This window comes from Marmota flaviventris, chromosome 3 (assembly GCF_047511675.1).
Source record: "Marmota flaviventris isolate mMarFla1 chromosome 3, mMarFla1.hap1, whole genome shotgun sequence".
Lineage (NCBI taxonomy): Eukaryota > Metazoa > Chordata > Mammalia > Rodentia > Sciuridae > Marmota > Marmota flaviventris.
In genome coordinates this window covers 7,793,691-7,819,921 of record NC_092500.1, presented here as the reverse complement: position 1 = coordinate 7,819,921, position 26,231 = coordinate 7,793,691, and the positions used below count along the sequence as shown (strand labels likewise).

At 36.6% G+C, this 26,231-nt stretch overlaps 1 protein-coding gene across 2 annotated transcripts in view; it reads left to right on the top strand.

The window, feature by feature from the left end:
• The window catches only part of Ep300 (E1A binding protein p300), an 80,172-nt gene that overhangs the window by 27,669 nt on the left and 26,272 nt on the right, over nt 1-26,231 (top strand). Inside the window, exons 3-14 of one of the 2 annotated variants that reach the window (XM_027926990.2) lie at nt 3,036-3,212; nt 5,306-5,567; nt 6,669-6,782; nt 8,073-8,318; nt 13,847-13,940; nt 14,483-14,620; nt 16,667-16,784; nt 17,608-17,782; nt 20,839-20,916; nt 21,558-21,667; nt 23,447-23,584; nt 24,285-24,722. In XM_027926990.2, the coding sequence (XP_027782791.1) occupies nt 3,036-3,212; nt 5,306-5,567; nt 6,669-6,782; nt 8,073-8,318; nt 13,847-13,940; nt 14,483-14,620; nt 16,667-16,784; nt 17,608-17,782; nt 20,839-20,916; nt 21,558-21,667; nt 23,447-23,584; nt 24,285-24,722 (2,088 nt within the window). The remainder of the gene's footprint in view (nt 1-3,035; nt 3,213-5,305; nt 5,568-6,668; nt 6,783-8,072; nt 8,319-13,846; nt 13,941-14,482; nt 14,621-16,666; nt 16,785-17,607; nt 17,783-20,838; nt 20,917-21,557; nt 21,668-23,446; nt 23,585-24,284; nt 24,723-26,231) is intronic. The other variant, XM_071609450.1, reaches the window with a different exon arrangement.

The window sequence follows — 26,231 nt, the reverse complement described above, 5'->3', positions numbered from 1 at the left end:
AAAGATGTTAAGCTTACTAACAGACACCAAGGCAGCTTACAAATTCCAGCATTTTATTTACTCAAATAATAGACTAAGCATAATTTACTATAATTTATGAGCATAATTTATTATCTCTTTATCAGTTACTGTCATGCAGATGTGATAATTTTCATACTGTCTCTCATGAATATCCAGACTAATTAAAGAAACAAATGAAACCCAGTTCCCCCACGTGTAAGCATGCATACTGTTGGAATATAACTATTAGTACTTTAAGAAGCACATTTAGCAACAGCATTTATTTTAAACTACCAAACATATCCTGAATTCCTGTTTCTGTATTTATTTGTCCCTGTAATCTTCCTGACCAGATTTATTTAGAATATTCCAATTATTGGGGAGGAGATTGAATCAGTAAGTTTTTTTTTTATTCTGAATGATTTCTGTTCAGGTCACCCCATTCTATTATACTGTTTTCCAAACTGTGCCACTCTCATTCTCATTCCCCCATCATCATCAGTGCATTGACCAAGTTACTTATCTCTTAGTTTCTTAATTACATTTAAAAATGGAACTCATTTCATGTCATATTTATGTAAGCAGAATATAGAAACTGAACTTTATTTATAGAGGTTCATATATTTTTTGTGGCTTTTATAGTGTTATTTCTCAAAGTCAGTAAAGTACGATTTTGAATGTTTTAGGATGTCTAGATGATAAAGCTACAAAGTTAAATGAACTGAGGTTCTTTCCTTGTTTTGGTCCTGGGATTGAACCCAGGGGTGCTAAACCACTGAGCCACATTCTCAGCCCTTTTTTTATTGTGAGATAGGGTCTTGCTAAATTATTGAAGTTTGCCTTGAACTTGTGATTCTACAACTTCAGCCTTCCGAGTTGCTGGAATTACAGGCATGTGCCACTACACCTGGCTAGGTTCTTTCCTTTTTGTGCATGGTCTAACATATAGAAGAGGCACATGTTCTAACACATAATCATCTATGTCATATGTGATTTAAGGCTTGAAAACATGGCAATGTAAAAAAGGAACTCTATAATTATAGGACAATAGAGGATTCATAGTAGCAGCATTCAAAATTAAAAGGATGAGCAGAATCTGTATAGGTACTTGTTAATTATGTTTGTGCCACCTAAGTAAACAAAGAATGAAAAATGAAAATTAATTTCATGTTTGTGATCTTAGTATTTATTTCCTTTACAGGTTAGCATCACAATCAAATAGTAAAGGAAATGTGCCACTGTTCAGTTATAGAAGAAAAGCTTAAGGCAAATGTTAGAGTCTCAAGAAGCATTATGGTTTCATAAGAAATGGGTACAGGAGATAGTAAGATGCCATGAAGAGATAGGCCTCATGAAGGTCCTGGTATACCATTTAATGGTATGCCCTCCATTAATAAGTACAGGTGAAGATAGAAGCCAAGATCTCTTGAATTTAGTCTATACGAGCAGTGATGTGTTTGAATTAAGATGGTAACATTGAGCAGGGACATGGGAAAGATGTATGTGTGTGTTTAGATAGAATTGAAGGGTCCTTTGATAGGATTGGATCTGGCAGAGAGGGATGGAAGCTGTGTGTGGCACGTTTTAAATCGAGCAGTAGCTATAGCATTCTGATTTACCATTCTGAGTGCTTACTGTTTGTCTCTAGTAGGAGTTGACTTAACTTTTGGGATCCTACAACTGGGTGGAGGGGAATTGGGATCTGAGGAATGTTTACCACTGAGTCACACCTGTAGCCTTTTTTTTATTTTTTGAGATAGGGTCTTGCTAAGTTGCTGAGTCTGGCCTGGAATTTGTAGTTCTGCCTCATCCTTCTGTGTAGCTGGAATTGCAATTGTGTAACCCCAAGCCCAGTTAGCTTTTAAATTATTAATACTCTTTTCAGTTAATCATCATCATACATAGTATGATGGTTTCAGGAGAACTAAAACATAATTACAGAAAACCTACTTTCAGGTATATAGGAGTTGCAAAGTCAACTTACTTAAAGGGGTAAGCAGGTAACTTAATGAATAGAGTAGCTTGGTTTATAGGGCAGCAAGGATTAGTGTAGAGTTAGGATATTTGCATGTTCTTTCCAAGGATTCAGAATTAAAAGGTTTAGAAAGCATTGTTACCAATGTCCCTTTATTTAAAAAAATAAAAATAAAAAATATATATATCTCACAAATCACCAGTTTTCTCTCTCTAAATAAAATACTGGAGTACAAAAACACTTTGATTTGTCAGACTCTACAATGTTATATTTAGGGATTAGATGGCACAGAAAGTTGAGCTGAATTGGCCATGGTGTGTACATTAAATGTAAGTACATCATATGCAACTTAATGGGAATGAATGGCAAACCTTTTTTAATAGATAATTATATGAAGATGATTAAAAGTGTTTCTAAATACCTTTATCTCAAGTATTTACAGAAAAGAGTTGTAAATTTACTGTACTTCAGGCCCCTTGTTCTTGATCTTAAGACTGTACTTTCAAAGGCATGCTTTTTTAAATATGTTTTATGTGGTACTGGGAGTTGAACCCAGAGGTGTTTTGCCACTGAGTTATACCCCTGGGACTTTTCTTTCTTTGTTTGTTTCTTTGGTACTGGGGATTGAACCCAGGGACGCTTGACCACTGAGCCACATCCCCAGGCCTATTTTGTATTTTATTTAGAGACACTGAATTGCTTATGCCCTTGCTAAATTGCTGAATCTGGCTTTGGACTCGTAGTCCTCCTGCCTCAGCCTCCCAAGCCATTGGGGTTACAGGCGTGTGCCACCAAGTCCAGCAAGGTCTTATTTTTGAGACAGGGTCTCACTAAGTGGCCAAGGTTGACCTTAAACTTTCAATCTTCCTACCTCAGACTCTCAAATTGCTGGGATTACAGGCATATGCCATCACATCTGGCTAGTTTTCAAATATGAATAGAGGATTTTTTTCAAAATTATTTTGTATATAGTATATAGAAAATCAAAAGGGAAATGGCATAGTAATGTCCTAGTAACATGGGAAAGGAAATTAATTTTTCTTCCGTTTCTTACTATTAGATAGGAATGATGAACAATCCCAATCCTTATGGTTCACCATATCCTCAGAATTCTGGACAGCAGATTGGAGCCAGTGGCCTTGGGCTCCAGATTCAGACAAAGACTGTACTACCAAATAGCTTATCTCCATTTGCAATGGACAAAAAGGCAGTTCCTGGTAGTGGAATGCCCAACATGGTAAGTACTTACCAGTTACCAGTGAACGTTTAAATTGGCATTTTAACAACAAATAAAGGTGTAAAGTTTTGATACCTTCTGTATGTGCTAAATTTGCACATTATGAGCCTGAATTACACTAGGTATGTAATGAGTGAACCCTCTGAGGGAAGAGGAGGCTTGTGCGTTCTCTTAACCAATGAGAGTGTTAATCCAAACAGGAGCAAGTAAGCTACTGCAGTTTCAGGGAACTAGCCCTTTAGCAAATTTGGCTGGTAAGCATTTCTGAGGAATAGGAAAGTGAAACCTCTCTGCTCTTAGGGGAAGGATTCTCTGGCAAAGGATCTCAGTTCTCAACTGACTACATCTACTAGTTTTTTTTTGTTTTTTTTTTTGCTACTACCATACCAAAGTATCTCTCAAAAGATATTTGTTTTTGTTTTACAGTGCTGAGGATCTCTCTACCACTGAACCATATCCCCAATTCCAGTGTGTAGTGGAATTTGTTTGTTGCAGGACTGGGCTTGAACCCAGGGCCTCAAGCATGCTAGGCAAGTGCTCTACCAAGAGCTACATCCCCAGCTATTTAAATTTCATTTCGAAATAGTCTTCTTAAGTTGCCCACCAGGCTGGCAAATTATGATCCTCCTGCCTCAGTCTGCCTCAGTCTCCTTGAGTAGCTGGAATCGCAGGGGTGTGGCACCATACCTTCCCTTACATAGTGTTTTTGTTTTGCAATACTGGGACTTGAACTCAGGGCTTTGGACATGCCAGGCAAGTTCTCTACTACTGGGCTATACCCCAGCCCCTTATAGAGTATTTTAAGCAGTTTTTCATGTGTGTGGGTACCAGGGATTGAACTCAGGTGCACTCTAAGCCACATTCTTAGCCCTATTTTGTATTTTATTTAGAGACAGGGTCTCACTGGGTTGCTTAGCACCTCATCATTGCTGAAGGTGGCTTTGAACTCAAAGTCCTCCTGTCTTGGCTTCCAAGCTATTGGTATTATACCTCTGTGGTGCTGAGAATTGAACCCAGGGCCTCGCACATGCTAGGGGAGCACTCTACCCCTGAGCCACAATCCGGCCCTATTTGTTTGTTTTTAAGTGTAGGGTCCTATGGTAACTCTATTTCTCTTTGAGATGTTTTTGGGTTTTGTTATGGTCACTGACTGTCTGTATTTTAGTCTTCTAAGTACTAGAAAAATAAAGATTAAAGACAACAACAACAAAAAAAAAACACCGCATCCTTGTCCCTTAGAAAGACTTACACTTCTTTTTTTTTTTTTAAGAGAGAGAGAGAATTTTTTTAATATATATTTTTTTAGTTTTTCGGCGGACATAACATCTTTGTTTGTATGTGGTGCTGAGGATCAAACCCGGGCCGCACGCATGTCAGGCGAGCGCACTACCGCTTGAGCCACATCCCCAGCCCTTTACCACTTCTTTTTAATTGGAGAAATTAAATTTCTTCCAGAGTTTGTAATTTTTTTTTTTACTCCCTTGTCCTCTACTGAATCAACCAAGAAGTTCCTCATTCTTTTATCGTAGTGGGGAATTGAGAGCCCAGGTTTGTTAAACATTTTTTGAGACAGGGTCTCATTGAGTTGCCAAGGCTGAGCTCGATTTGTAATCCTCCTGCCTCAGCCACAGCTGGCAAGTGCCTCATTCTTTAAAATCTAAGGGAGTCTTACTCCTCTCCCAATGTATGTTCTTCACTTTGTTCTTTGCATATCATATATTAATTATATCATTTGGTAATGCCATCTTTTTTTCTTGTTACTATATTGAGCTTTTTTTTTCTCTCTTTAATATTTTAGTTGTCAGTGGACTTTATTTTACTTTATATGCGGTGCTGAGAATCTAACCAGTGTATCACACATGCTATGTAAGCGCTCTACCACTGAGCCACAACCCCATCCCACTTGAGCTTCTTGATGGTTGGGGCCATCATTTATATATGTATTTGGATCCCTCCATCAAAAAATAATAATAATTTGCATATAGTAGACCAACCATAGAGTTTTAATAGAAAATATCCAGATCCCTATTTAATAAGAGATAGCATACTGTGACATATCCTGTTAAATGTATCTTTATTGTTATATCCCATAGGGCCAACAACCTGCCCCACAGGTCCAACAGTCAGGCTTGGTGACACCTGTTGCCCAGGGGATGGGTTCTGGAGCACATACAGCCGACCCAGAGAAGCGAAAGCTCATCCAGCAGCAACTTGTTCTCCTTTTGCATGCTCACAAGTGCCAGCGCCGGGAACAGGCTAACGGGGAAGTAAGGCAATGCAACCTTCCCCACTGTCGAACTATGAAGAATGTCCTGAACCATATGACACACTGCCAGTCAGGCAAGTCCTGTCAAGGTGAGTGGACCCACATTGGAAGGTGATGGTTTTGTTTAGAACTTTGATTATTCTGATGGTATTATGGGTGTATACATAGGTCCAAACTCATACATAAAATTTGTGCAGATTTTTTTTGGGGGGTTGGGAGTACCAGGGATTGAACTCAGGGGCACTGAGCCACATCCCTAGCCCTTTTTCATATTCATATAGATACAGGGTCTTGCTATGTTGATTAGTGCCTTGCTGTTGCTGAGGCTGGCTTTGAATTTGCAATCCTCCTGCCTCAGCTTCTCAAGCCACTGGGATTATAGGTGTGTGCCACTGTGCCTGGCTGTGCACGTTTTTTTATACCTCGATAAAGCTTTAAGAAATATTCTATTATCTGAGTATACCACAGTCAATCCAGCTGGTAAAAGACCTCTTGGCTGTCTAGTGTTTAGCAATTATAAATAATGTTGCTATCAACAAAGATCATTTAGAGACTCCTCTACTCGTAATCCCTACTGTACCATTGGGAAATGATAAAAATTGAGTTCATTTAATGAGCCAATATCTAGAGATGGTATGAGAGTAGAATTCAAAGGTCTTTCCTTTTGAGATGGTCCTCACTGGCTTTGATTTGCCCCATTGTATCATCCTTTTCTTATCATTGAAGATATGCTAACAGCCATGTACCCAAATATTCAACTTAATAGTTTCACCTAGTTTCTTCCAATTTAGTAGGAGTTTGTGTATGAAGTAATTAAAAACTTGTTTATAGGCATGTGTTAGCATATTGGCTTAGAAAGAATATCTTTAAGTATGTCATATTGCATAGTGGTGGAAAATGGGGCCTCTGAAACCAGAGGCTTGGGTTTAAATCCAGCTTTGGCTACTCTGACACTCTGACCATGTGCAAAATTGCTTAACTTTTTTTTTTTTGGTGGGGGGCCTGTTTTCATATTTAAATCTGAGTGTTAATAGGAGCTTCTAAAATCTGAGTACCAATAGGACCTATACAGTAGCACAGTTATAAAGGTAAATGTGTTTATACATTTGTAGCACGTAGTGATTGATAAGTTAGCTATGGTTTATGTAAAAAGAAAATCCTACTCTTAAAAAGTTTTTTCTCCATTTTAGTGGCACACTGCGCATCTTCTAGACAAATCATTTCACACTGGAAGAATTGTACAAGGCATGATTGTCCTGTGTGTCTCCCTCTCAAAAATGCTGGAGATAAAAGAAATCAACAGTGTAAGTGATGAAGTCTTTTATGGTTTATACCACAACTACTCAGAGCCTCTCACTATGCTGTTTGATAGAATCTAGAGTACTGTTTTTTCTTTCTTCTTTCCTTTTTCTTCTTTTCTCTTTTTGCGGTGCTGGGATTCAAACCCAGAACCTCACACTTACTAAGCAGGTTCTCTACCGCTGAGCTACACTCCCAGCCCAGAGTCCTTCTTGATTATGTGGGGTTCCTATAATTCTGGGACTGAGGCTGTGGCTCAGCGGTAGAGGTGCTATAACTGCCTAGTGCTATCATACTATGTTGAAAAAATATGTTTTTTCCTTTCGCTTTTTCTGCTTCCAGTTAACCACATTAATTCCTAGAATCAGATTGTTTAAATAGCTAAAATATAAGATCCAAGAACTCTAACTATCCATTCTTTTATTAAAACAGCCATAGGTGAATTTGGGCTCCATTTTAAATGCATGGAAATTTTAATATAATTGCTTTGACATTGAGCAAGTTACTCTCCTATACCTGAAGTCTAAATAACTTGAAATTTTTAAAAAAATATTTGTTTTAGTTGTAGTTGGACACAATACCTTTATTATTAATTTTTATGTGGTACTGAGGATTGAACCTAGAGCCTCGCATGTGCTAGGGGAGCACTCTACCGCTGAGCCACAACCTCAGCCCCAGAAACTATCTTAACAGAAATAAAAAACTGATTATTTTTTAATCTTTGGATGAAAAAGTTTTTCTTACAGCAAAGACAAGTCATAAATAAAAATATATTTTAAAAGTACATCTACCACATCTCTGTCAACCATAAAACTTTAAGCAGTGAAAAATGGAAAGCATGTGAAAATGGAAGTAAGTTCCATAAACAAATCATAAATTCCCCAGAAGAAAATTGGGAATAGGAGATAAATTCACCAGAGGGAAGAAACACACAAAGTTCACTGTTAAGTAATGAAACTGCATTTTTAAAAATCTCATTGACAGATAAGATGCTACCCAGTGTTGGTATTTGTGTGGTTCTGGGGCATTCATATACTGTTGGTGGGAAATCTGATACAGCCTGTTTGGTATTGTGGACCAAAAACCTTTCATACCTATGATCCCCTTCAATCCCAATCAGTTTTGCATCTAGAAGTTTTTTCACAGAGATAATGGGAGTCAAGATATGTATACTGAGATATTTTATGATCACCATTAATAATAATTTTGTGGTTTTTTGAAATTTAAACATGTTAGTCTTTCTTTTTTTCCCACCATCTTTAATATTGTAATGCCATGTCTTTCGTCTTCTATAGCAATTTTGACTGGAGCACCAGTTGGACTTGGAAACCCTAGCTCTCTAGGGGTGGGTCAACAGTCTACCCCTAGCCTAAGCACTGTTAGTCAGATTGATCCCAGCTCTATAGAAAGAGCCTATGCAGCTCTTGGACTACCCTATCAAGTAAATCAGATGCCACCACAACCCCAGGTACAGGCGAAGAACCAGCAAAATCAGCCGTCTGGTCAGTCTCCCCAAGGCATGCGGCCCATGAGCAACATGAGTAAGTTTGTGTCTTTCTAGTAGCAGAGATGATATTGGTTGGGTATATAAATGACATCTGTAATTGCAGGATTAACTCCTTATTCTTTTTCTCACTTTCCCCCTAATTATGGATATAATTTTTTTTAAAAAAATCACAGCCTAAAAGAACTTTTATCATCCATATACCAGAGGTAACACTTCTGGATTACATCATTTTTTTCTCTTTTTTTTTTTTTTTGTGGGGCAGGGGGGAGTTTAAATTTCTAGAAATGAAAGTTTAATGAGATCCCTGTGTTATTCTGTATCTTCCTTTACTGTGTGGATATCTTTCATAATCGGTATCTAGTATCTTTTTTAATGTAATATTTCATTTTATATAATGACCTATTACAAATGGACTTTGAGGTTTCCAATTATTTTGCCATTTTAAAACTCTAAGTAGAGACAGGTGCCAGTGGCTCATGCCTATAATCCCAGCATTTTGGGAGGCTGATACAGGAGGATTGCGAATTCAGAGCCAGCCTCAATAACGGCAAGGTGCTAAGAAACTCAGTGAGACCCTGTCTCTAAATAAAATACAAAATAGTGCTAGGGATGTGGCTTAGTGGTTGAATGCCCCTGTGTTCAGTGTCCAGTCTCCCCTCCTAAAAAAAAAAAAAAAAAAAAAAAAACCTCAACAGAAATTGTATTTGGCTTAAGGTATTGTTTTGGTTTGAAATGTATAGAAATGATCGTGGTTATTGTTGCTGTAGATTTCCATGTAACTGGCAGCAGGAATAGTGTGCTGTGCCTCTGGAAATAGATTTTTTAATAAACTGGTTTGTCGGTGTTCTGATGATATCCTAATTTGGTGTTTTTTTCTTGCTCTGTGTATATGTGATAAAAGAGCTTTGCCCTGTGACTGTCCTTTTGTTGTCAGGCTGTTAAACATCTAAATTATTTTGTTTAAAAAGTTAGATTGACAGTTTTTGTTTTTTTCTTTTTTGTTTTTGTTTTTTCTCTTTCTAGTGCTGGGGAGGGAACCCAGTGAGCCAGGCAAATGCTTTTCCACTGTTATCACACTCCTATTCCTGTTCCCTTTTTTCCTTTTTTTTTTTTTTTTTTAAACTTTTTCCCACTGGGATGTTCTATTCCTGATTTGATTTTATTTTATTTTTTATTTTTTGGTACTGGGGATTGAATCTGGGGACTTTTTACTGAGCTACATAACCAACTCTTACATTTTTCATTTTGAGATAGGATCTCACTAAGTTGCTTGAGGCTGGCCTAATGTGGTGATTCTCCTGCCTCAGCCTCCCATTTCACTAGGATTACATGTGTATCCCCACTGTGCCCAGGTGTATTTTTATTATTTAAGTTGACCTTCAAGGCATTGCCTCTTCATCCTCTTGTGTTTACTAATACTCATCATTCCTTAGTATTCACAGGGTCTGGTTCCAGGATTCCCCATAGATATTGGAATCATAGGATGCTCAAGTCCCACATACAAAATGGCTTCGTATTTGTATATAATCTCTAAACAATGTCTTATTACTAGGTCATTTAGGAACTGGAAACAAGAATAAAAATCCAAACATGTTCAGTACAGAAAAAAGTTCTTTTCCCTTACTTCCTCTTATTTTTATTTATTTAATTTTTTAAGATGTCGATGGGCCTTTATTTATTTATATATTGTGCTGAGAGTTGGACCCAGTGCTTCACACATGCTTACTGAACCACAGCCCAGCCCCTAAAACTTCTTTTTGTGCAGTGCTAGAAATTGAACCCAGGACCCATCACATGTTAAAGCAAGTGCTATACCACTAAGCTACCACCCTGCAGTCGCTCTAGTTAATTTCCAATTTTTCAGCAAACAAAAATGTTATGCTGCTTTCCCAAATAGACTTAAATTGGTAACACTGCCTCACCCACATCATTTTAACCCTAAGGTATTCTTAGGAACCAAGTGAAGAAGATAGATTAGATATGTAATTAGAAATTTAGGAAAATTCTCTGTCATGAGATTGGGGCCATAAAAAATGTCTGCATGTCCACCCCAGTAATAAGTTCTTCCTTTGGTCATCAATGCATATTTGGGATAAAGGTAGTATTTTGGTGAATTCTTTGTTCCCCATTTCCAGTATATGAATAAAAATTTTCCCTTGAATTTTGATTTGGAGTTTTTCAACCTACCTAGAGTTAGATAAAGATGTGTGTACATATCCTTTATCTAGAGTCACTACTTTTCCACAATTTTGCCATATTTTTTTTTTGCATGGATTTGAGGCATCCTACCTTTTTTTTGTGGGGGGGAATCCCAATTTTTTATGATTAATTATATTACAACATATATCCTAATAATAAGGACACTATTTTTAAACTATCATTATCAACCCTGAAAAATTTAATAGTTATTCAATAATGTCATCTAATATATACAATATTCTTTTTATATATATTTTATTTTATTTTTTTATTGGTTATTCAAAACATTACAAAGCTCTTGACATATCATATTTCATACATTTGATTCAAGTGGGTCATGAACTCCCATTTTTACCCCGTATGCAGATTGCAGAATCACATCGGTTACACATCCACGTTTTTACATATTGCCATACTTGTGACTGTTGTAATATATACGATATTCATTTAAATTTCCCCACTTTACCCCAAACTCTGAGTGTACATTTTTTGTCATGTGTCTTTTCTTTTAATCTAAAAGTCATATAATTAAATTGTCCCACTGTATGGATTTGTCTGTTTATTTCCTTTTTAAACTTTTCAGACTAATATTCCTTAGCAGTGGTATATGTGTGAACATTTTTAAAATATCAGTCTAAATATTAGTATTTATATTTGCCCTTAGTGCTTTTTTGTGGGGGACTGGGGTATTGAGGATTAAACTCAAAGGTGTTTTATCACTGAACCACATCCCCAGCCCTTTTTGTTTTTTTTAAGACAGGGTCTTACTAAGTTACCAGCTGGGACTGGTCTTGAACTTGGGATCCTCTTTCCTCAGCTTCCCTAGTCACTGGGATTACAGGTGTGCATCACATGCCCAGATTAATACCTATTCTTTATAGTATCCCTGTTTTCTTGTTGCCCTTCAAATTTTCTTATTATCTTTCGGGTATTTTATGAAAATTCTGAAACTGTTATTATGAGAAACTTATTTTCCGTTTGGTTTTGAATTCTTTTTCCAAAGGCTTGTGTTTCCAATACTTGAGATCTTTCAAAATATTGTATTTATTATGGATGTATATCACAGAATCTTTACCTAAAATATGTAGTACTAGTGAGGATAAAAAGCCTAAGCAAGCATAATGATGCCATGTGGAAGGTATATTCACAATTCCAACTTGGGTAGCAGACATGTCTCTCACTGTGACACAACTGGCTGTAGTACCGGATTATATCGGGCTGTGAATTGTAGGTAACTGTGATGGACAAGGTTGTAGAACAAATGATATGCAGTATTCAGACATTCTGTGCTGGAGTGTGGCGTAGACATCCTATGTGGGCTTGGTCTCCACATTAAACCTCTAGTCTGGCTAGATAGGCAAATGATTAAGTAGACGGTGCTATGCGATTTTTCTTACATGAATCAGGTTGGATTGTAGAGATTCTATAACAGGGAGGGGGAGAGAATTTTTTTTGAAGCCTAGAATTTTTAAATGTATAATTCAATTACAAAAATTATCTTTTCTGTGTTGGAGCCTTAAGTGATCATACTGGACCATGTTCTCAAATCTTCTGGTTACTAGTGCATTTAGTTAGTCTGAAAATTTTATTGGGATGAAATCCCTTTAGAAAACACAAGTATATTCTCTTGCTGGTTTTCAGGTGCCATGAATTTTCTTTTCAAACTATGATTTAAGCCATTAGTGGGAACCACTGTTAAATGAATCTGGAGAATTTGAAAGAATGTTTTTCTATTTCCTGTGGCATCAGAAAGCAGTAAAATGAGCAAGATTCTATATTGTGTAACCACAGTTTTGTTTTTTCCTTCATTGTACTATTGTTTTGCCATCAGTAAAACATCTGTTACACATACAATTTTTCTACAAAGGTATTATCTACATGTATGAAGTGTCTATGGTGACAAATAGAGAATTATGGACAACACAGTTCTATTTCAGAAAGACCATTCCAGCAACTACTTTTCAGAGAGCCAGCCTGTTGACATCAGAAGGAAGGTATTTAGGGACCAGAATGAAAGACGTCCACAGTACTTGTCTTCATTAAATATTATTTATAGATCTAGCCAACTTATTTGCATTTCAGTGGGAAATTTTGTTGTCTTTACAATAACTTGAGGGAGTATATTAATAGAACTTATCAAAAAAAGTTTTAACATGAAAATCTGGTTTAGTGTGAATATTGCCATTAGATACTTTAAATAAATAGAATATTCATTATAATTGTTTGAAGAAGAAGTAGATACACATAGAGCATTTTCAAACCATTTTGAAGGAATATTCAATTAAATTCGTTTTTCTTTAACCCTACCAGTACTTCTCATCCCACTGTCGAGCGATCAACATACTCCTATGTCCTTAGATAAATTTTCTGTGCTTATGAAAACATATATGTATAGTTCAGTTCCATGAATGGTTTTGTTTGTAGTTTTAAATTTTTTTTCCTTCTTTTAATATTACTGAATCTATATTACTATAGAGTCTGGGTCTACATAGATATAACTGTAAGACAAATGATTAGAAGCAGAAATTCTAAGTGAAAGAAGATGTGCATGTGTGTTTATATGTTTAATGCCTGGGTATACCTGTCCCTAGAGTTTTGAAACATTTGAAAATGTTTCTTTCCTCACATTCTATTTTTGAACATGATTTCATTTATTTATTTATTTGTTTATTTATTTATTTTGGTTATTGGGGATTTAAGCCAGGGTTATGTCCCCAGCCCTTTTTTTAAAAAAAAATATTTATTATTATTAGTTGTAGTTGAACACAATATCTTTATTTGTTTATTTTTGGTGCCGAGGATCGAGCCCCGGGCCTCGTGTGTGCTAGGCGAGCGCTCTACCGCTACGCTACAAACCCAGCCCCTTTCCCCAGGCCTTTTTGTTTTTCATTTTGAGACAGGGTCTCATTAAGTTACTGAGGCTCGTCTTGAACTTCAGATTGTACTGTCTCAGCCTCCTGAGCCTTGGGATTACAGATTTGTACTGCTGCGCCCAACTCAAAATATAGTTTTAGACTATCAACTTTTAAAAGTCTTGACTTTTCATATAATAAAAATATATTATTTCAAATTCTTCATCTATAAGGACAGTTCAGCACGTTTGCATTCTTTTTAAAACTATTGTATTTCTTTTTCTGGGAATTGCCCATTACTTTCCTGTTGAATTATCTTTTTCTTAATGGTTTTGTAAGGGTACTTTTATGTATTAGCTTTTATATGTTACTAATTATATTGCTAATAATTATTTATTGCATGCGCTACAGTTTTTTTCTAATTTGTCATTTGACTCAGCTTATGGTGTTTATTGTATGGTGGCTATTTTATTTATTTTTCTCTCTTCCTATTTACTTTGTTTTGACTTAGGTGCTAGTCCTATGGGAGTAAATGGAGGTGTAGGGGTTCAGACGCCGAATCTTCTTTCTGACTCAATGTTGCATTCAGCCATAAATTCTCAGAAGTAAGTTTTATTTTGACCCTGAATCACATTTCCAATACTTAAGAATTTCTTGAATGTTTTAGTTAGCTTTCTTGATATTTTCTTTATGAAATAAGAGAAACATGTTGTACTTTCTACTCTTATTTTAAATTGTATCAGTAGGAAGTTTAAGGATCACATCAGCATAAAAATAGAGTTTGATATAGTCCATTGTTAGGAGTCCCATTATCCAAGGGGGTTCCCTGAGATGTTATGTCCAAGTAACAGCTTTGTCTTTTGTCATGATCTAGTTTTTCCCAAACACAATTCTTCATTCTTCTCTTATAGTAGGAAGCATAATTTTTTTCCCTCACACCAGTGCAATGACATAACCCGCACAGATACAGTCACACGCATATTTTCTCTTATGCACATATACTTGCCATAGGGTATTATTACCCCCTTTATGCAAATAGATTTGCCATTGGTTATTGAACCTATGGCAGTAATCACTCTAAGCACTGATTAAGTGATGTCTTCTCTCTCCTGCCTGTCACTAAATCTATTTTTATGGCACTTTAAAGCCCAATGATGAATGAGAATGCCAGTGTGGCCTCCCTGGGTCCTATGCCAACCGCTGCTCAACCATCCAGTACTGGAATTCGGAAACAGTGGCATGAAGATATTACTCAGGATCTTCGAAATCATCTTGTTCATAAACTGTAAGTAAGATTGTGGGCATGTCTTTATTTATAAGAGCTATCTTGTGAGCATTCTTCCAACCTGCTAGGCTTTTAACCACCAAAGAAATATTACTGATAATCAAACTGTTGATGTTGATAATTCTGTTCTTGTGTCATTCTTGCTTCTCAATTTTTTTCTCCTCTCATTTGTAGATTTTCAGCTTTAACATTATGTGAACTATTCTCCCTAGTGTCAACAATGAATGAACTGATTAACTATTGTTTATTTTAGTGCCATCGCCTTGCGTGATTTATATTTCATATGAAAACTTAATTCTCAGTTTTTTAAACTATGTAGAGGGTAAAATCCTTTTCTGTTAATCCTAGTATGATTTTTATTATGTTGACAAGTTGAATCTAGTTAGGTGGTCTCTCTGGTCTTGTGATCTTTCTTTTTTTTTTTTTTTTAAAGAGAGAGAGAATGTTAATATTTATTTTTTAGTTTTCGGAGAACACATCTTTGTTTGTTTGTGGTGCTGAGGATTGAACCCGGGCCGCATGTCTGCCAGGCGAGCGCGCTACCGCTTGAACCACATCCCCAGCCCCTCTTGTGATCTTTCAAATGTCCTCATAACAGCTTATGAAATACTTTCTGCATTATATGAATTTTATGTATGCCAGGTGCTCTTCTTCACAAACTCCATCTTGAACAGTTTTTGTCAGATGTAAACATAAGGTAAAATATAATGTGCCCAAGATCAAAAAGGCAGAGCTTAGATTTTATGGATTAGACTTTACCCTTGAAAAAGCATGAATCATTTTTTCTTAGAGAATGTAAGTCTTTCCGTTTCACCTCCACTCAATAGCAGGATCTCCTTTGTTTTATTCCCCTGCCCCTCTTTTTTTGTTTAGGGAGGGGATGTTTTTAGAGAATTGAACCCAGCAGTGCAACACCACTGAGCTATACCCCTAGTCTTTATTTCTTTAAGTTGCTTAAGCTGGTCTCTAGCTTGTGATCTTCCTGCCTCAGTCTCCTGAGTTATTGGATTATAGACTTACAACACTGTACTCAGCATTTTTATTTAAGTTTTATTTTATTTTTTTAAATACTTTTATAGTTGTAGATGGACACAATATCTTTATTTTTATTCATTTTTTTTTATGTGGTGTTGAGGATCAAACCCAGGGCCTCACATGTGTGAAGCAAGCGTTCTACTACTAAGCTACAACCCCAGCCCATAAATTTTATTTTTTGTAGTCCTCTAGGGATTGAATCCGGGCTTCACTCCAGCAGGGCAAGCACTCTACCAATGAGCTACATCTCTAGCCCCATTTCTTTTTACTTATCATTATTTTATTTTTGAGACAGTATCTCACTGAGTTATCTGAGCTGGCCTTGAACTTGAGATTCTTCTGCTTCTCTCTGCCTTCCAAATAACTGGCATGTACTACTACATTTTTCAAATTGACTTGATTGGAATCATCAGGCTTACCTTAAGTTGGCTTAATTTTTTTTTTTTTAAGTTGTCAATAGAATTTATTTATCTATCTGTGGTGCTGAGAATTGAACCCAGAGCCTCACACATGCTAGGCAAGTGCTTTACCAAGGCAAGAATGCTGTGGTTTTAATGAATTAATAAGGAATAACCAAACTGTTATTTTGTAATTAAAAAGTTTTTTGTGCTTTCAAATTTTTCTAGCAACTCATGTTGTGTCTTCTAAATGTTCACTTCCATCATCTTGATCTGTTTTCTTCTAGTATACTGTACATTTGAACTATTATGACAAAGGTCAGGATTTTTTGTTTGTTTATTTAGTGCCTTATAATTTCTTGAGTTCTTCATATAGAGTAATAGGGACTGGAGAATTTTTATGGAGTCATTTCTTATTGTAATGAGGACATTTTGTTTTCACACAAAAAATAATTTCATTTTGGTAAGTATTACTGTATATGTGAATACATCTCTTTTCCCCTTAATTGTATGTTCATTGTACAAATTGGGGAAAGTATAGAGTATTGTACATTTGTATGACATGAATGCAAAGTTGACATGGTATTACAATAATAGGATTTTCTGTTCCCAGTGTTCAAGCCATATTTCCTACTCCGGATCCTGCTGCTTTAAAAGACAGGCGGATGGAAAATCTAGTTGCCTATGCTCGGAAAGTAGAAGGCGACATGTATGAATCTGCAAATAATCGCGTGAGCATCTGATTTTTGGTTTTCTGTTGAGAATCAGAAATGAGCCTGTTCTGGTTGTTTAATTTACTCTTCTGTAACATAACAAGTGATACTATGCTTCCAAGAGTACTCCCTTTAGTTACCTCATCTTTTTATTTCAGTGACGACAATATAAAGCAATTTCTTGAGTGTATATCACCAAAATTCTTATTTATTTATATATATCTTTATTTTTTTTTATATGGTGCTGAAGATCGAACCCAGGGCCATGCACATGCTTAGGCGCATGCTCTACCGCTAAGCCACAACACCAGCTCAAGATTCTTATATTATTTCCACTAAATACAGTGCACTGACTTGCTACTTTATTCATTTAGATTGTGTTTCTGTCAACTTAAAAAGTGACTGAGCTTTGTGCTATTTTCTCTAGATCATGGTATATAACCTGCTTGAAATTGTTGTCTCAAGTAACAATGTAGTTTCTCTAATTAAACTTTCTTTCCAAGTTGACACTAACTTAAAATGTAGGATATTCTTTCCATGTCTTAGTGTATATTTTGGAATCCTCAATGTAGGATATTCTTTCCCAAGTTACCAGTGTATATTTTGGAATCCTGCTTTTAGAGATTGTGGTTTATTGTATGAATTCATAATAAAACTATTGGCCACATGATCATTGCAAACATGAACTTATTGTTGAAATGACCAAAGACAATAGATTCGATTTTTTCCATTTAATTTCTGTCTACTTTTTAAATGAAGCTTATATTTGTTCTTTGTTAATTTTTTCAGTTATCCAATGATAGTTCTTTTACCCTCAACTCTCTTCTTTTACTTCAAAAAGGCTGAATACTACCACCTTCTAGCTGAGAAGATATATAAGATACAGAAGGAACTAGAAGAAAAACGAAGGACTAGACTGCAGAAACAGAATATGCTACCAAATGCTGCAGGCATGGTACCAGTTTCCATGAATCCAGGGCCTAACATGGGACAGCCACAACAAGGAATGACTTCTAGTAAGTGGCTTTTACTTATTTGGGGATGAAGTTGATTGTGTTTATGTGTGTTTTCAGTACTAGGACTCGAACCCAGGTCCGTGTGCATGCTACCACTGTACTACATCCTTTGCCCTTCTATTTTATTTGGAGACAGGGTCTTAATAAATTATCCATGCTGAACTCAAAACTTGTGATCTTCCTGCCTGAGTCTCCCAACTAGCTGGGACTAAAGGCCTGTGCCACCTCACCCAATTTATAAAATGGTTTCCAAACAAAGCCATTAATTTGTATAAGCCGTGTAGTTGTTCTAGGGTTTTCAGATGGCCTTTTGCCAATGAAATGAATATAGTTCATCCATTAGTAAAAACAGCTATTGAGGGCTAGAGAGCTTGCCTAGCAAGTGTGAGACAATGGGATCAATTCTCAGTACCACATATAAATAAATAAAATAAAGGTCCATCAACAGCTTATACACACACACATATATGTATATGTGTGTGTGTGTGTGTATGTATATATATATATATATATATATATGTATGTATATATATATATATATATATATATATATATATATATATATATATATATATATAGTGACAGTTGATGGGGCTGGGGTTGTGACTCAGCAGTAGAGTGCTTGCCTAGCATGTGTGAGGCACTGGGTTTGATCCTCAACACCACATGAAGATAAATAAAGGTATTGTGTCCATCTATAACTAAAAAAAATTTTTTTGTGGTGTTGGGGATTAAACCCAGGGTCTTGTGCATGCCAGGCAGGCACTCTGCCAACTGATGTATATCCTCAAAATATTTTTTAAAATGTCAGCTGAAGAGTATATTAAGATTTTGGGGCATTATGCTTAACTTGGTAATCTGACATTATTTTTTTTTAGAGCCTGAAATAGTCTTCTCTAATAGTGGAACATAGAAAATAATGGCTTGCCTGTGACAGGCAACTAGTAGAGGTAGGCCGGCTATGTTCAGGGACCCCATAAAGGCTTAAATACTTCCTGAAAGTATTCAAGATCATGTTGCAATGTCATGCTTCCTCTTTAACACAACATATTTTGTGTCTTAAAACAAATTTTTAGAAGCATAGTATCATTTAAAATCGCGTCTGGTCATTTCTGGTTGTAACACCATTCTCCTAAACATTACTTCATTCATTCATTGACTTATTAGGTTCTAAGTAGTGAAATATGGTGTTGAGACACAGACATAAGAACACAGGCTGTTGAAATGATGTAAGAAAGGCTATGATAGTGGGTATTTGTTCCTCTTGAGTTAAGGGATACTGACCACCTATAGGAAGTATGAACTGAACCTCCAAATAGCAATTCTTATACGATCTGTTGACCATTGGAACTGAGGAATTCATCTTCCTCAATCCTTGGCCTTTAGCAGCCATATTTGAGAACTACAGTGTGCCAGATGCACCGATTTATTTATTTATGTGGTTACTTATTTATTTTTGGACACAGTCTCATTAATTTGTTTGTTTGTTTGGGGGCATAGTCTCATTAAGTCACCCAAGCTACTAGTGTAGAACTTGCAGGCTTTCTACTTTGGCCTCCTGAGTAACTAGGACTTTAGGCATCTGTAACCACATCTAGCTAAATACACTCTTCTAACTGAACAAAGATATATAAAGAATTAGAAAGAGCAACATTTCTGGCAGAAGGAATAGTATATATGGAGCCCCAGTGGCAAGGGAAGAGGAGCATACTTTTTGAGTAGGTATAAGGAAAAAATGTTTTGGAATGAGAAAACAAGGATTAGATTTGAGAAATGATCTCAACGAAAAAATAATGATTCCAAAAATAAGAGAAAATGAAATAATCTGGGTTTGATCCTGAACTAGTATAATTATTTGGGAAATAGAGAAGTACATGTTTGAAATACTAGGGTTGGGTAGAATTTGCTCAAGTAGTATCAGTAAAATAATATGGTAAGTTTGCTGTTAGCTCATATTAAATCTGACATTTTATAAAATTAGATCCTTGCCTTATTCCTATTTATAGAAATTAGTCATAGACAAACTTAATGATTTTGAGCTTTAAGAGAAATGTTTGAAATTGAAATAGACTATTCAAGGAAATGTAAAAGGAAATTAAGAAATTTCTCTATAACTAGGCACTACCTGAAAGTTTTTTTTTGTTTTAAGTTTTATTTATATGTGGTGCTGAGGATCAAACCCAGCGCCTCACACATGGTAGGCAAGCGCTCCACCACTGAGCCACAACTCTAGCCCCAAACTGAAAGTTTTTAAAGAAAAAAAAAATAATAATAGAAGGTATCATAAGCAGTACTGGACTGAACAAACTGAGGAAAGTATTTTCAATATTAAGGGTGCTAATCACCTTACTATGATAAGAGAGATAGAGAAGGGCTGAGGTGTGGCTCAGTGGCAGGGCGCTCATCTAGCACGTGTGAGGCCCTGGGTTTGATCCTTAGTACCACACAAAAATGAATAAATAAAATGAGAGTATTGTGTCCAACTACAACTAAAAAATAAATATTAAAAAAAGGAAAAAGATTAAACAATAATTATGGAAAATATATATGAAAGAGATATCAGTAGAGATATTTGGAAGGCTCTTTAAAAGTTAAAAATGCTCATTTATTACAGGTTATGAGCTGTCTGAAGTGATGGGTGATATCTCCTTAGAGGAGGGTCTCCCATTTGTGTGCCTGAGGTTTGACTGTGCAGCACTCAGGAGGAAGGAGCTGATCACTGAGGCATCTTGTTTTGTCACAGGATGGTGGAGAACTAATATTTTTCTCTGTACACCTTGTTGGATATATAGATGATCTAAGAAAACAGTAAAATTCATATATATAAATCTCATTGTTAAATATTTTTATTTTTGTGTTTAGGAGGCACATGATATAGTTCAATATAACATGAAGACATTTTCTTCAGGCTCATGTCTAATTCAGAATGTTTTTCTTTTGAGATTCAGGCTGATTTTTTAAAGCTATTATTAGCAATATATTGTAGATTTTCGTTTTGTTTAGTGAAGGCAGCTGGTACAAAAATAACTTGTTTAACCATTTCTCTTCCATTCCAGATGGTCCTTTACCTGATCCAGCTATGATCCGTGGCAGTGTGCCAAACCAGATGATGTCTCGGATTACTCCACAACCTGGTAAATTAAGAAAGAAAAATCCATTTTTAACAGTCTCTGATGTACTATAAAATTATACTTGCCATATTTTTTTCTTGCTTTAGACCAGTAGCAAGTATCAAAATTACCTGCTTGTCAAATTAAAAAACTTTTTGGGGTTGGAAACCCACAGAGGAAGGGGTGTTGGGGGCGGGGGGGCGTGAAGAGCAGGTTGTCTGGCAGGTCAAAGGGCAGATGACAGTAAATGATAAAACATCCATTTCAAAACAGCTGGCTAAGTTGGAATTTACTGCAGCTTATAAAATTTCATTTAGAAACCATATGTTAGCTAACAATTCACTTTTTCAGCTGTTGTGAATGAAATATTCATTTGTAGTTATGAGGTTGAAAGAAAGTTTTTGTTATTAGTCCTGAGAAAATTACACAGAATCAGATATAAAAATTCTTATCTTGGGGCTGGGACTGTGGTTCAGCGGTAGAGTATATGCCTAGCATGTTGGAGGCCCTGGGTTCGATCCTCAATACCATATAAAAATAAAGTAAAGGTATTGTGTCCAACTACAACTAAAAATCAAATATTTAAAAAAAAAAAAAAAAAAAAAACCTCCTATCTCTCACTTCCTTAAAGGTATTCAGATATTATGTTTTACATGAATTCACAGGTTTAAATCAGTTCGGTCAGATGAATATGCCCCAGGCCCCTCTTGGACCCCGGCAAACCTCTCCTCTTCAGCACCATGGACAGTTGGCCCAGCCTGGAGCTCTCAACCCGGTTAGTTTGACTTCTTTGGGTAATCTGTTTGACTTCTACCTTATATATTAAAAATCTTTTTTCTTCGTTTTTACTTCATATCATAAACTACAAGACTTTGTTCTTACACTGCAAATCTGTTGTATTTGGCTTTTTATAAATATAAAATGATGTGTTTCAGGATAAGAATAGTTTTAGTATGGCAAGAACTAAATAGTATACCACAACTGGGAAAGAAATGTTAATACCCTTAAATTTTGCTTATCTTGTTTAACTAGAAACTACTTTTTAGAAATTTTTCCTAATTTCTAATCCTGAGATAATAAGTGGATGTAAATTGAAGAAAATTCATGTTAAGGAAGTGGCATTACGTACTCAGTTTTGCAGTGTGAGTACTGGGGATCAAGGGTACTTTAATATTGAGCTATATTCCCAGCCTTTTAAATTTTTGATTGTGAGATAGCATCTCAGTTAATTGCCAAGGCTGCTCTTAAATTTGCCATCCTTCTGCCTTGGCCTCCTTAGTAATTGCCATGGTTAGGAGTACATGCATGTGCCACTATGCCCAGTTCTTGTGTACTGAACTAGGGGGAGAGAGGGGGTATTAAGTACATTGAGGAATTAATTATGGTTAAACTACAGTAAATTAAAACACTTTGTAGGAAATAATTTTGAAGTTTAGATAATGGCACAGAAGTGGCTTATAACTTAAAAAAAAAAAAAAAAAAAAAAACATGGCTAAAGTGTATATATCATAGCTGACAAAAAAACTCCCATCCCTGGAGTTTCAACATTCACACTTTCTATAGATACCTCTTTCCTTTAGTACCTGTCTTCCCCTCTCCAGGCAGGGAATGATCTTTTGCAAGGGTAATAGAAAGGCAGTTGTCTGATTTAGAAACTGGAGAGTAGAAACTTAGCATCTTGCGGTTGCTTTTGTAAAGTCTTAGCCAGCCAGCCAGCTCCTGCCTTTGTCCCATATCTCAGCCTGCCTTTTATATTTACCAGGTACCACCATTCCTTGGGCCTTTTTGAAGTTCTCCAGCATTTACTACTACATCTCATTAATCTGTCATATTTAACCATGCATCCTGTTTTTATAATTTATAAGGCAGTGGCTTTTCTTTAAAGTTTATGAAGTTTTCCTCTTGGTACTCTAGATTTCCTGCCTAGTTAAGGCCATTCTCAGCAGCATAATGAGACCCTGCCTCAATAAATAAAAAGGGTTTGGGATGTGTCCCAATGTATAGAACACTACTGGGTCCAGCTCCTAGTACTGCAAAAAAGTAAAAAGTAAATCAATAAAAGTCTGGGTTTATGTAGAGCAATTTTAGAAATGAGATTTAACAGTCACTAGAGCATTTGCATATCATCAATCCTGTCAGATTCAGCAACCACTTGTAATATTTTGGATTTACCTGTTAGAGTCTTATTGTTGATGTTATTACAATACCAGTAACATGAGCAGAACGCTCATACAATTGTAATTCACTCTCTACACTTTTAACAGTGTGCACACAGTTGCCTTGATACTTTGTCAGAGTTCCAGGTATATCTGTGTACCAAGAGAATGTGCTTTTGTTATTTCTTTAGTAGGCTTGGGTAAACACTGAGGCTCTTCTGTTAAACATTGGCATAAGAGTTGATTTTTCCACAACTTTATTTCTCCCTTGGTACTCTCACTTCTGCATGTATTCTCTTCTTTTTGCCTTTCTTTGCTGGAAACAAAGCCAGAGAAGTTGATAGTTCCAATTGTAGTAGAACTATATTGAAGCAGTTTGTTGCTCTGATTTTTTGCAGCCTATGGGCTATGGGCCTCGCATGCAGCAGCCTTCCAGCCAGAGCCAGTTCCTCTCCCAAACTCAGTTCCCATCACAGGGAATGAATGTAACAAATATGCCTTTGGCTCCATCCAGCGGTCAAGCACCAGTGTCTCAAGTATGTTTCACAAATGGATTTTTTACTTTGTTATTCTCTTGATTTAGGTTTTTACAGTGATGGGTGGCAGCAGAGAATTAGGGGGGGAAAACAGGATTGTTTATTTGTTTAGTAACAGTTTTGGATTTCAGAACATGAAGAGATTATTCAGTGATTTTTTTTTTTTTTTTTTAAGAGAGGAGAGAGAGAGATTTTAATATTTATTTATTTTTTTAGTTTTTGGCGGACACAACATCTTTGTTAGTATGTGGTGCTGAGGATCGAACCTGGGCCGCACGCATGCCAGGCGAGCGTGCTACCGCTTGAGCCACATCTCTAGCCCCTCAGTGATTTTTTTAAATTGGTGATTTTAACATTTTTTGAGGAGTAAACACTTTTAGAACTGAAAGTTTAGTGAGACTGCAATGTAGAAGGAGGAACTGTGACTGAAGAGAGGATAGAAAGGTCCCAGGAGCTCTGTATACTCAAGTCTCCTGTGCCCCTGCATTGATAAAACCATTCTGCTGAATGGTTTGAAGTCTCTTTGGTTAAGTACTAAATCAGTTGTATCATCATCCATCATCATCATCTGGGGGGCCAGCAATAGGATTTTTTTATAGGGTATTTTAAAATAGAGACCTTGCTGCTTTCTGTTTAATCATTTTATGTCCTAAATATATAGCCTGTCTATATAAATAATTTTTTCCCTTCATTTTAATAGGCACAAATGTCCAGTTCTTCCTGTCCAGTGAACTCTCCTATAATGCCTCCAGGTTCTCAAGGGAGCCACATTCACTGTCCTCCTCTCCCTCAGCCAGCAATCCATCAGAATTCACCCTCTCCTGTACCCAGTCGTACCCCAACCCCTCACCACACTCCCCCAAGCATAGGGGCTCAGCAGCCACCAGCAACAGCAATTCCAGCCCCTGTTCCTACACCTCCTGCCATGCCACCTGGACAACAGCCCCAGGCCCTGCATCCCCCATCCAGACAGACACCTACACCACCAACAACCCAGCTTCCTCCCCAAGTGCAACCTTCACTTCCTGCTGCTCCTTCAGTCGACCAGCCCCAGCAGCAGCCTCGCTCGCAGCAAAGTACAGCAGCCTCTGTTCCCACACCAACAGCACCACTACTGCCTCCACAGCCTGCGACTCCGGTAAGCGGAGATTGGGTCTTACACAGAATTACTTAAATTGTTCTGTATTTTATTTGTGCACTATTTCTGGTCTTACTTATTTCATCTCTTATTTCTCCATGGATAGAATGGAACCTTTTCCATTTTGTTGCCTAGCATAGAAGGAACTGGGGTTAATGGATTTCTGAGTCTTTGTAGCACTGTTGTTTGTTTTTTTGTTTGTTCTTTCTTTGCAGTGTTGGGGATAGAACTCGGGGGCACAAACACTGTGCTACATCTCCAGCCTTTTTTATATTTATATAAATGTGTACACACACTATTTCTACTACTCGTACTTTCTTTTTTGGTAGGTGGAGTACTGGGGATTGAACTCAGAGGTACTTGACCACTGGGCCACATCCCCAGCCCTATTTTGATTTTTTGACAGGGTCTCACTGAGTTGCTTAATGCCTCACCATTGCTGAAACTGGCTTTGAGCTTGTGATCCTCCTGCCTTATCTACCTGAGCCTCTAGGATTTCAGGCATGCACCACCACACCTGGCTACTTTTTCTTTAAGACAGAAGTTGCCGAGGCTGGCCTGGAATTTGCAGTCCTCTTGCCCTGATTATAGGCCTATATCACCATGCCAGCACTCTGTAGCTCTAAACAAAGTTAAAAAGTTATGATTACGGCTCGGGTTGTGGCTCAGAGGTAGAGCACTCGCCTAGCATGCGTGAGGCACTTGGGTTCAGTCCTCAGCACCACATAAAGTAAAATAAAGACATTGTGTCCACCTATAACTACAAAATTAAAAAAGAAAGTTAAGCTCAGGCAGGGAGTAAGACTCAGTGGTATAATACATGCATAAGGCCCTGGGTTCCGTCCCCTCCACCAAAAAAGGAAAAAGTGATCTAAGGTGAAAGAATTATAAGCCCACAACATGTAGTTTCTTTGTGACAGGTTGGTTATGTTTATGGTAAAAGGTCCAAATTTTCATCTAGTACATGAGTCTCTGTTAAAAGAACTCTGTAAGGCTTAGACTTTCTGCCTTGATGATTGATACTAATATTTTAGTTCAGTCATGTTTGTGAATTAAGTACCAGCAGTAACCTCTAAAAAACAAGGAAGGGCAGAATATTGAAAAGACCAAATTTTGAAGATGTGAATTTGGTGTCAACATACCTTATATACAAACAGAGATATGATAAATGGTGGTATAAAGGTGTACTAAGAATTGTATCTAAAAAGAATTAAGAGAGCTCATGTATAATGGCATAATTTGGTGTGAACATACTTTATATACAGAGTTACAAAAAATTGCTGTGAATGGATAATTATGAATGTAATGCACTCCACTATTGTCATGTATGTAAGAAAGAAAGAAAAAAAGCTTTACATCATGGTTTCATTCTTAAAGTCTTAAGAATGGTCTAAGAGACAATGTTGCTACAGAAGTGCTAAATAAAATCATTTGCTATGTTTAAAAAAAAAAAAGACAAGACCAAATTTGCTTGATCTTTTTCTTTAATATGGTAAATTTGAAAAATAC